Source organism: Sceloporus occidentalis, unplaced genomic scaffold, assembly GCF_023333645.1.
Source record: "Sceloporus occidentalis isolate IW3139 unplaced genomic scaffold, rSceOcc1.0.p SCAF_4, whole genome shotgun sequence".
Lineage (NCBI taxonomy): Eukaryota > Metazoa > Chordata > Lepidosauria > Squamata > Phrynosomatidae > Sceloporus > Sceloporus occidentalis.
In genome coordinates this window covers 204487640-204497907 of record NW_028316984.1, presented here as the reverse complement: position 1 = coordinate 204497907, position 10268 = coordinate 204487640, and the positions used below count along the sequence as shown (strand labels likewise).

The 10268-nt window shown below is 46.9% G+C and overlaps 1 protein-coding gene across 1 annotated transcript; it reads left to right on the top strand.

The window, feature by feature from the left end:
• The first annotated feature begins 688 nt into the window (after nucleotides 1–688).
• On the top strand, nucleotides 689–9734 carry LOC149315353 (cytochrome P450 2C19-like). The gene is made up of 9 exons (XM_089523007.1): nucleotides 689–880; nucleotides 2033–2195; nucleotides 3413–3562; nucleotides 3688–3848; nucleotides 5345–5521; nucleotides 5858–5999; nucleotides 6621–6808; nucleotides 6939–7080; nucleotides 9153–9734. Exons 1-9 carry the CDS (start codon nucleotides 698–700, stop codon nucleotides 9332–9334), a joined length of 1488 nt encoding a protein of 495 aa, XP_089379133.1. The 5' UTR covers nucleotides 689–697; the 3' UTR covers nucleotides 9335–9734.
• Nucleotides 9735–10268: the final 534 nt, after the last annotated feature.

The following is a 10268-nucleotide window of genomic DNA, read 5'->3' as shown; positions in this document are numbered from 1 at the left end:
TCGGACGTTGGCCACAGAGTTGCCCTGGAGGACCAAGAGATTCCTAGAGAGGATACTCTACTAGGCCTTTGTAGCTCCTCCAGAGCAGTTCCATGGTCAGTGTCTGTCGGACGTTGGCCACAGAGTTGCCCTGGAGGACCAAGAGATTCCTAGAGAGGATACTCTACTAGGCCTTTGTAGCTCCTCCAGAGCAGTTCCATGGTCAGTGTCTGTCAGACGTTGGCCACAGAGTTGCCCTGGAGGACCAAGAGATTCCTAGAGAGGATACTCTACTAGGCCTTTGTAGCTCCTCCATTGCAGTTCTATGGTCAGTGTCTGTCGGACGTTGGCCACAGAGTTGCCCTGGAGGACCAAGAGATTCCTAGAGAAGTGTCCTCTCAGGTAAAAAGATGGCATTTTTGTTATTTGTGGGTTTTCCGTACTCACGGGGGTCTTGTGCCCCTAGCCCTAGCAAATATGGAGGGACAAGTGTATTTGGTATCTCTTTTTAAAACAAAAAATCAATAGAAAGAAAAAATCCAGAGTGAAGTTCAGATAGGTTAATCTGTTGCGAATGGTAAATGTAATGATTAACCTTGTTTATTCCAGTAAATCTAAAATCTGTGGTTAACTTGTGACCATCTCTTGGCTTTGCAGTGTATAAAGCTGAGGCAGTGGAGTCTGGGGCAAGTCTTGCTTTGAATTTCTGGCTGCCGGGATGGAGCCTCTGGGGACAACCACGGTCCTTCTGATCGCCTGTATCTGCTGCCTTGTTCTTTCTGCCATCTGGAAAAGCAGGTCCCACAAGAAAGGGAAGCTGCCCCCCGGACCGACTCCTTTGCCCATCATTGGGAATGCCCTGCAGCTGAAGACCAACCACTTGGACCAGACTCTAAGGAAGGTCAGTGGAAGGGTGGCCATCCTCCAGAACACACATTTATCTGGAGGTGGGGGGGGGGCAATATTTATTTCCAGCCCCCTAAATACCCTAAAGGCGCCAGATCTTGTCTGATCTTGGAAGCTAAGTAGGGCCAGCCCTGGTTCATACTTGGCTGGGAGATCCCCAATGAATGCCAGGTGCTGGAGGGTCTATTTTAGAGGAAGGAACCAACAAAACCGTTCTGAGAAGTTTATCACACGGCGGACAACTGGAAGTATAAATGGTGATTAACGAGTAAAAATCCCGCAATCGCGCTAATGGTTTTCACACGACGTTGTGTTCAAAATGATATTATCCCGTGAATAACCCAATATTATTGTGCGATTGTGCTAATGGTTTTCACACTGTGTCATGTTCAAAGTGATATTATCCTGTGAATAACCTGCCACTATTGCACAATTGTGCTAATGGTTTTCACACGACGTCGAAGTGAAACATGATGAAAGTGCCATTATCCTGTGAATAACCCGGGAAGAAACAGCAGCAAATAATTTTACCTGGTTATTGCCTATTTATTGAGGGATAATGGCTCTTGCGATGATCTCATTTTAATCCCGTTTTAATGTCAGTTGCTCGATTTTCTCAGGTTAATCAGTGTTTAAAGTCCCAATTTTGCCCTCAGTGTGATAAACTCCTGAGTAATCTTTGCTAAAGAAAATCCTATTTGTGGGTCTGCCATAAAATGAGAGATGACTTGAAGGCACATCCACATCCACACAATCTGCATTTCCTAATTTTGTTTCCATTAGATTTCCTTGAACAGATGGAAACCGACTTTTAGTTTGGTTATTTGCAAAGAGTGCAGAATTTAGTGCCAATAATAACATGGAGAACAGTTTGCCTTGCAAAGGGATCCCTGCCCCATAGAGATTGCAGCATTACTGTTTGCATGGAGAAGAGAATGAAGAGGCAGAAGAGAGGATGGGAGATATTTCTGAATCAGGTCGCTGGGATGGAAAGTCACAGAATCCATGTGTTTGGTAGGAAGCAATGTGGAAGAAAGAAAGCAGGCACCGAATGCAAAACTGTAATGAAACATGTGGCTATTGTCTCCTTTGGGAGAACGCCTAGGTGGCCGCCCTACAACCTGCCTCTTACTTTGTCTCCCTCCAGCTGAGTGAGAAATATGGCCCTGTGTACACACTCTATTTCGGAGTGGAGTGTGTTGTGGTCCTGCATGGATACAACGCCATCAAGGAAGCCCTGGTCGACCGGGGCGAGGAGTTTGCCGCCCGGGGGAAGCTGCCCATGGGAGACATAGTCAGGAAAGGGCAAGGTAATGTCTTAGGTGGCTTTGTGGGCAAGGATGGACAGGGACCAAACGGCAGAGGGCAGAATCAACAGGATTAAAAAGTGACATTAGCAGAAAAATGTCCATGCACTTAGTTAATCATTACTGAGTTAAGCATAATGGTTAACTTATTAAGTCAGTTGCTTTTGCTAGTTTCCAAAAAGTCAGCTTTGACTTCTGCTGACCCTCTGTATGAGAGGCCTCCAAGAGCCCCCTGGTCACCTCTAGCCTAGTAGCTCAGGTCCAGCAAACTCAGGCCATCGGCCATTTTGGCCCCCTGGATGGGGTCCATCTGCTTGCAGCAGAGGCTCCCCCTTTTGCTCTTTCTCACCTCATTTTGCATCAAGGTCTTCTATAAGAAGTCATGGAGACTCAAGATACGTCCAGAGCAACACAGCCTCCATAATGCAGATGTACTTACATGTTGCTTAGAATCATAGAGTTGGAAGAGACCCCAAGAATGGCCATCCAGTCCAACCCCGTTCTGCCATGCAGGAACTCTCAATCAAAGCTTCTCCATTGACAGATGGCCATCCAGCCTCTGCTGAAAAACCTCCTGGGAAGGAGACTCCACCAAAGTCTCCAAGGGAATGTATTCCACTGTCGAACAGTCCAAATGGCAAAAGGTCTGGAAACCATGCCTTCGGAGGAACAGTTTAGGGAGCTGGGGATGTTTAGCCTGGAGAAGAGAGGTTTAAGAGGTGATATGATAGCCCTTTTTAAGTATTTGAAGGGGTGTCATATTGAGGAGGGAGCAAGCTTGTTTTCTGCTGCCCCAGAGAATAGGAGGTAGCGCAATGGATGCAATCTACAGGAAAAGAGATTTCAGCTCAACATTAGGAGGGACGTCTTGGCAGTAAAGACTATTTGGCAGGGGAAGATGTTCCCTTGGAGTTTGGTGGAGTCTCCTTCTTTGGAGGCCTTTAAGTAGAGGCTGTCAATGGGGATGCTTTGATGGTGAGTTCCTGCATGGCAGAATTGGGTTGGACTGGATGGCCCTCGGGGTCTCTTTCAACTCTATGATTCTATGATTTATGATACATTCCTAGTATGAGCATTGATTTTGGCATTGTAAGGGGTGGGAATACATGGGCCTTGTGGTCCCTTCCAGCTCTATGACTCTATGACCTTTTACACACACACACACACACACACACACACACACACACACACACACAGAGCCTCTCCATCTTTTCCTCCAGGGATCATCTTCAGCAATGGGGAGAGATGGAAGCACCTCCGGCGTTTTGCCCTGACCACCCTCCGCAACTTTGGGATGGGGAAGAAAAGCATCGAGGAGAGGATCCAAGATGAAGCCCAGTATCTCCTGGAGGAGTTACGGGACACAAAGGGTAGGCAGATCCTGTCCATCTCTATCATCCTTGTAGGCTTCTTCTCATGCCTTTCCAGGAATACATTGCGACTGATGATATGCTCGACTGAGAGGAGGCCATTCTTTATTTTTCGGTTCTTCCAGGGAAGCCCTTTGACCCGACCTTCTATCTCAACTGTGCAACCTCCAACGTCATCTGCTCCATCGTCTTTGGAAAGCACTTCGACTACAACGACAAGAAGTTTCTGCACATCATGGCCTTGTTGAATGATAGCTTCAAGGTTGTTAGCTCTCCTTGGGGACAGGTAGGCCCTTTCATCTGCGGGGCTTTTATGAGAATGTGAAGTCGAAGGCTTTCATGGTCAGCATCCATAGTTTTTTGTGGTGTTTTCAGGCATCTCTGAGTCTCAAAGGTGTTACAAGCATCTCTGAAGATGCCAGCCACAGAAACCATTTCCATGAGAAATCTGTATTCATGTCATGTTTGCTGTGTCTCTGGGTGGGATGGAGGAGGGCAGACCCATGACCTCAGGAATTTACCATCTGAATTTAGCCCATGGGAGAAACATAAGCGGTTTCATCCTGATGTTAACTTGTTGAACATGCTTTTTGTACCATCCGCACAACACAACTCCTTCGTTGCACAATCCCTACTGACTGCCGGTCTGTTTCTTGTGTTAAGCATCCTTGCATGCCCCAAAGGTGTATGTTTGGGTCCTCAAATTTTTATATTTCATACCTGGAGATAGCATGTTTTTCAGAGATTACTTTCAGGAACGCTGGGTCAGCTTCCCAGGAGAAAAAGGGTTTTCTGCAAGGCATGTGGACATCCAGGGAACCAAAACCATCCAATCTAAAGTGCTCCTTCCTTCCCCCAAGTAAACTGTATTTCTTCTCACGATTTGAGACAAAGGATCTCCTCGCACCCAAAGCAGAAAGGCAGTCTGTCTGCCTGCCGCACTCTTGTGTCCCAAGCCAAACTTCCCTGTCCGTCCGTCTCAGGGATATCCTGATGAACCAGTCCAGAATCCCATTGTCAATTCCTGGGGAAAGACATCCAGCTTTTGTTGCATGGCCAGACAGCCCATTGCATAAGGTATAAGTATGGTTTCAAACCTAACCTCTTCTCACACATACAAGCAAAAATCCATCAGTGATACCTTTATTGTCCAACCAAGATGCACAATATGTTTGTTGCAAGCTGTCGAAGCTCCTGGGCATCTTCTTCATCAGGTAAGATGTTACAAACCAAACAGGAGAAATAATAATAAAAAAAGCAATTGGAGATGTTAATCATAGAGCTGCATGTTGTTTCACTCCTCGGTAAAGATGCTATATTGGGAAGGATATATTTTGTGCAGGAAGGCTCCCATATTAATAGGGAGATTTTCAAAGTCCAGGAAATTTAAAGTCCATTTGCATCTCAAGAGGGACCCCTCTTTTGCAGTCCAATTGGTCTCCATTCCAGTGAGGCCACAGACCTCTTTGTAGGCAGAGAACTTCTTTTAAATTGGAATGAATTCACATGTTTTACCTCTATATCACCCAAATGTTCCTGATGTGAAAACATGGAGACTTCTTGAGTAATCCATCGTTCTCTGCTATCTATGAAGCACATCTTTCCTGCCACGTGTGTCCTCGGGTTCTGGAGCATCTTCCTTGGTCCTTCAGAGCATGGAGGACATGGAAGCGTTTCTAACTGTTCTGGAGAATGTCTGTTCATCTCCCACTCTCCATGGAAGGGAGACAGTGGTTGAATTTGGGGGTGATGTCTGTGCTTCTCTTTGGCCTCTCCTTCTAGCTTTTCAACGCCTTTCCTTCCTTCATGAGCGTCATCCCTGGCCCTCACCACCGGATAGTGCCCAACACCTTGAAAGCCAAGGATTTCATTTTGGAGGAAGCCAAGGAGCACAGGGCTACCCTGGACCCCAACGCCCCTCGGGATTTCATTGACTGCTTCTATATTAAAATGGATCAGGTAAGGCAGCATCATGAAGCTGCTCTTGGACTGAGTTTGGGACTTGGAGAGAGCTATCCAGGGTTCTGGACCTGACCCCTTAAAGCCCTTCTGCCATGGGACCCATGAGAAGCCACTGTGGGCCATAGAAACCCATCCACCCAACTGGACCTTGGAAAAGGGGAGAAATCCTAGTGGAAAAACCTGAGGACTTCCATGATGACCAACATGGACGCCCGCTGCTATAATTGTCTACTGTGGATCAGTTCCAGTTTCCACAGGCTTTTTAGCCCTCTCTTGACCAGATGCATGGAGTTTGTCTCCCACTTCTTACAGTATATCTTCATGTTTCTCCAGGAAAAACACAACAAGGAATCCGAGTTCACCACCGAGAATCTGCTCCTCTCCACATACGACTTGTTTGTGGCAGGAACGGAAACCACCAGCACCACGCTCAGATACGGGTTCCTGATCCTCCAGAAATACCCAGAGATAGAAGGTAAATGGGATGCAGCTCCTCCAGGCCGGCATCTTCACCTCAGTCCTCTACCCTCTTCTTAGCATTTCCAGACCATCCCTTGCTGGACTTCTGTTTTGCAGCTCTGGGTGGGGTCAACTGTCCACCTGCGGTGGGCCACACTGTCACATCTAGGACTGAAAATGGGTGCTGCAAGCAATCACCAGCATGGCTGCCTAATCTTTTCTGGAGCGGCTGCGAGAAGCAATTCCACTTCATCAACCAGAGATAGCTTAGCGATTGCTTTCAAATAAGGGTGATGGGCATACAGAATATATTTCGCACCCTGAAGAAGAGCTTTGCTCTGAAATTAACTAGGCTGTGAAAAAGTAATATCTTGGAATGTGGTTCACATTCTCTCTCTCTCTCTCTCTCTCTCTCTCTCTATCTCTCTCTCTCTCTCTGAGCATTAGGAGAAAGAGATGAAAAGTGGTGCCTTCCCAGGAAGAGTATAGTCCCTGAGCTGGAATCAAAATGCTCTAATTCAACTAAAATGTTGTCATTGCAATGAGAAACATAGGTCATATCTCCATCGTACTTTGTAGGACCCCTCTGAGGTTTGCTGGATTGGCCTGGCACTGAACGTTATCCATCTCTTGACAGAGAAAGTCCAGGAAGAGATTGACCGGGTGGTTGGCCGCTCGCGAAGGCCTTGCATGGCGGACCGTGGCCAGATGCCTTTCACGGACGCCGTCATCCACGAGGTCCAGAGGCTCATCTCTCTCGTCCCACTGAGTGTCCCCCATGCGGTGGTCAGAGACACTCCATTCAGAGAATATGTCATCCCCAAGGTAAGTTCTCTCCTTCCTCTTGAAGAACCTGAAATGGATCCTGTATGTAGAAGGTTCTCTTAAGTCTTAACTTTGCTTGGCTTTCATGGATGAAAATAATTATCTCCCTGGATTCTTTATTCTTTTTTAGGGAACCACAGTATATCCTATTCTGACCTCGGCATTGCATGACTGCAAGGAATTCCCCAACCCCACAAAGTTTGACCCCCAACATTTCCTGAACAAAGATGGGAGCTTCAGAAAGAGCGACTACTTCATGCCCTTTTCCGCAGGTAAAAATGGTCCCTTCCTGCTTGGTAGCATCAAAAGAGAATACATGGTTGAATGTTTCTTTTGGTTTTTGTTAATATTCCACTCTTGAGATGGAGAACGCTTCGAAGTGAAACAGCCTCACTGTCTCTTCTCAATAGGCACCACTGTTGTTCATAGTGCAATGTGTCCACATTGGCCAGAGTGCAGGACAGGAGGGGCACCATAGAATCATAGAATCCTAGGGTTGGAAGAGACCACGAGGGCCATCCAGTCTAACACCATTCTGGACCATGGAGGAAGACACAATCCAAGCCCTCCCTGGGACAGATAGCCATGCAGATTCTATTTAAAGACTTCCAAAGAAGGATGGCCAACTGTCAGGGATGCTTTGATTGAGATTACCTGCATGGCAGAATAGGGGTGGACTGGATGGCCCTTGGGGTCTCTTCCAATTCTATTATTCTATGATTCTATGACTCCACCAACCTCCAAGGAAGCATCTTCAACTGTCAAACAGCTCTTTACTGTCAGGAAATTCCTCCTACTGTTGAGGTGGAATCTCTTTTCCTGTAGCTTGCATCCATTGCGCCATTGAGTCCTGTTCTCTGGAGCAGAAGAAAACAAGCCAGCTCCCTCCTCAATATGACATCCCTTCAAGTATTTAAACAGGGCCATCGGATCACCTCTTAACCTTCTCTTCTCCAGGCTGAACATTCTCAGCTCCCTAAGTCATTCCTCATAGGACTTGATGGTTTCCAGGCCCTTCACCATTTTAGTTTCCCTCCTTTTGACACATGGCTCCAGCTTCTCAGCATCCTTTTTGACTTTTGGTGCCAAGAACTGGACACAGTATTCCAGGTGAGGCCTGACCAAAGCAGAATAGAGTGGCACTGTTACTTCCCCTGATCTGGACACTACGATGCTACATTTAGCATCACCATGAGAAGAGAGCCTTCATGAGCATCAATTCAGAATGGAGCCTCTTTGGAGGAAGCAGGAAATATTTTAGGAAATTGGAAGAGAGTATGTATATCTGATCCTATGTGGACAGCAACCTTGGAAGGAAAAAAGTCATTTCAACAGCTTACTGAACTTAATAGTGTGCTAAATCATAGAATCACACACACACACAAACAAACACACAAACACACACTTGTCCCTCCATATTCACTAGGGGTAGGGGCACAAGACCCCAGTGAATATGGAAACTCAAAAACACCATGTTTTTACCTGAGAGAACATCTCTCTAGGAATCTCTAGGTCCTCCAGGGCCACTCTGTGGTCAACATCCGACAGACACTGACCATAGAACTGCACTGGAGGAGCTACAAAAGCCTAGTAGAGTGTCCTCTCTAGGAATCTCTAGGTCCTCCAGGGCCACTCTGTGACCAACGACTGACAGACACTGACCATAGAATTGCACTGGAGGAACTAAAAATGCCTAGTAGAGTGTCCTCTCTAGGAATCTCTAGGTCTCCAGGGCAACTCTGTGGTCAACATCCGACAGACACTGACCATAGGACTGCGCTGGAGGAGCTACAAAGGCCTAGTAGAGTGTCCTCTCTAGGAATCTCTAGGTCCTCCAGGGCAAATCTGTTGTCAACGTCTGACAGACACTGACCATAGAACTGCTCTGGAGGAGCTACAAAGGCCTAGTATAGTATCCTCTCTAGGAATCTCTAGGTCTTCCAGGGAAACTCTGTGGTCAACATCCAACAGAAACTGACCATAGAACTGCGATGGAGGAGCTACAAAGGCCTAGTAGAGTGTCCTCTCTAGGAATCTCTAGTTCCTCCAGGGCAACTCTGTGGCCAACGTCCGACAGATACTGACCATAGAACTGCTCTGGAGGAGCTACATAGGCCTAGTAGAGTATCCTCTCTAAGAATCTCTAGATCCTCCAGGGCAACTCTTTGGCCAACGTCCGACAGACACTGACCATAGAACTGCGCTGGAGGAGCTAAAAATGCCTACTAGAGTGTTCTCTCAGGAGATCCTCTGACATGGCAAAAAGACATGTGCAGATATGCTCCACTTCCCTCTGTGACACTGTCTTCGTCTCTTCCCTTCCTCATGTTGGTTTCGTTTTCAGGCAAGCGGATCTGTGTAGGAGAAGGCTTGGCCCGCATGGAGCTCTTCTTGTTCTTGACCACCGTCCTCCAGAACTTCAAGCTGAAGCCCCTCACAGACCCCAAGGAGATCGACATTACACCTCTGATGAGTAGTACCACCAACATCCCCCGGCCCTATCGGCTCTGCGTTGTCCCTCGCTGAGAAGGCCACCTCCAGATGGCATGGGACCTGGCAGAGGTTTTGAAGTCTGGGAAACTCTGCTTTGAGGTCTGCAGGGGAAGCAAAAGCATTGATGCCTGATAGCCACTCCAGAGCAAATGGAGAACGTGGGCTCCGACAAATCTGCACATGCACACGAGCATGGAGCTTAAGCCGCTTTAACTTAATGCTCCAATACGCTTGCATTCTGCCTAAAATCTTCTCTGTTGCAGCCGTTTGCAGACTTTGGTCCTCAAGATTTTGGGGGACTTTAGTTTCCAGAATTCCTGACTGTTGCCCAAGTTAGCTGGGGCTTCTGGGAGCTGAAGTCCAAAACAACTGAGGGACTAAAGTTTGGGAATCGTTGCTTTATTGTATTAAATTTTAAACTGTTTAATTTTGATTTTATTGGTGTGGCACCCTGAAATTCAAGACGTAATCTAGGATGTAAATATCTCAATTAATGCAGTAGAATAAATAGCATTGCTTTAGAAGTGAGAAAGCTGTTTCCACTGAAAGGGAGACTTCCCTTTTTATGTCCTGAGTTGCTCACAATTCAGCCTCATTGGATGACTCTTACTCAAGGCTTTGTCTTTGGAGCTGGATCTTCAGAGCATCTGCCATGGCTCCCTTTCCTTGACTTTCCATTTGCTTTCTTCTCTCTCGGCCCTGAGCTGCTGCTCCCCAAAGTCCAGGGCTGGAGAAGGAACTATTATCAAATCATCTCAAGCCTGAAAGTAAACAGCACAGACCCGGTTGGTGGAGCATGCTGGAGCTTGCTGAGAAAGGGATAAGCAATAGGACAGCTCTTCTCACATTGCCCTGATGGAGACCGATCGTGTGCTCACTTACCTTGGAATGCTACCTACAGTTCTGACCAACACCTCTCAAAAAATAGAGCTGGAAAAGGCATAGAAAAGAGTGGATGAGAGGCTCT

Excerpts from the sequence above, each read along its gene's own strand:
- LOC149315353 (XM_089523007.1), top strand. The coding sequence starts at position 698 with ATGGAGCCTCTGGGGACAACCACGGTCCTTCTGATCGCCTGTATCTGC. Across the intron at positions 3,849-5,344 it reads TTAGCTCTCCTTGGGGACAG|CTTTTCAACGCCTTTCCTTC; the intron begins GTAGGCCCTTTC and ends CTCTCCTTCTAG. Across the intron at positions 6,809-6,938 it reads GAGAATATGTCATCCCCAAG|GGAACCACAGTATATCCTAT; the intron begins GTAAGTTCTCTC and ends ATTCTTTTTTAG.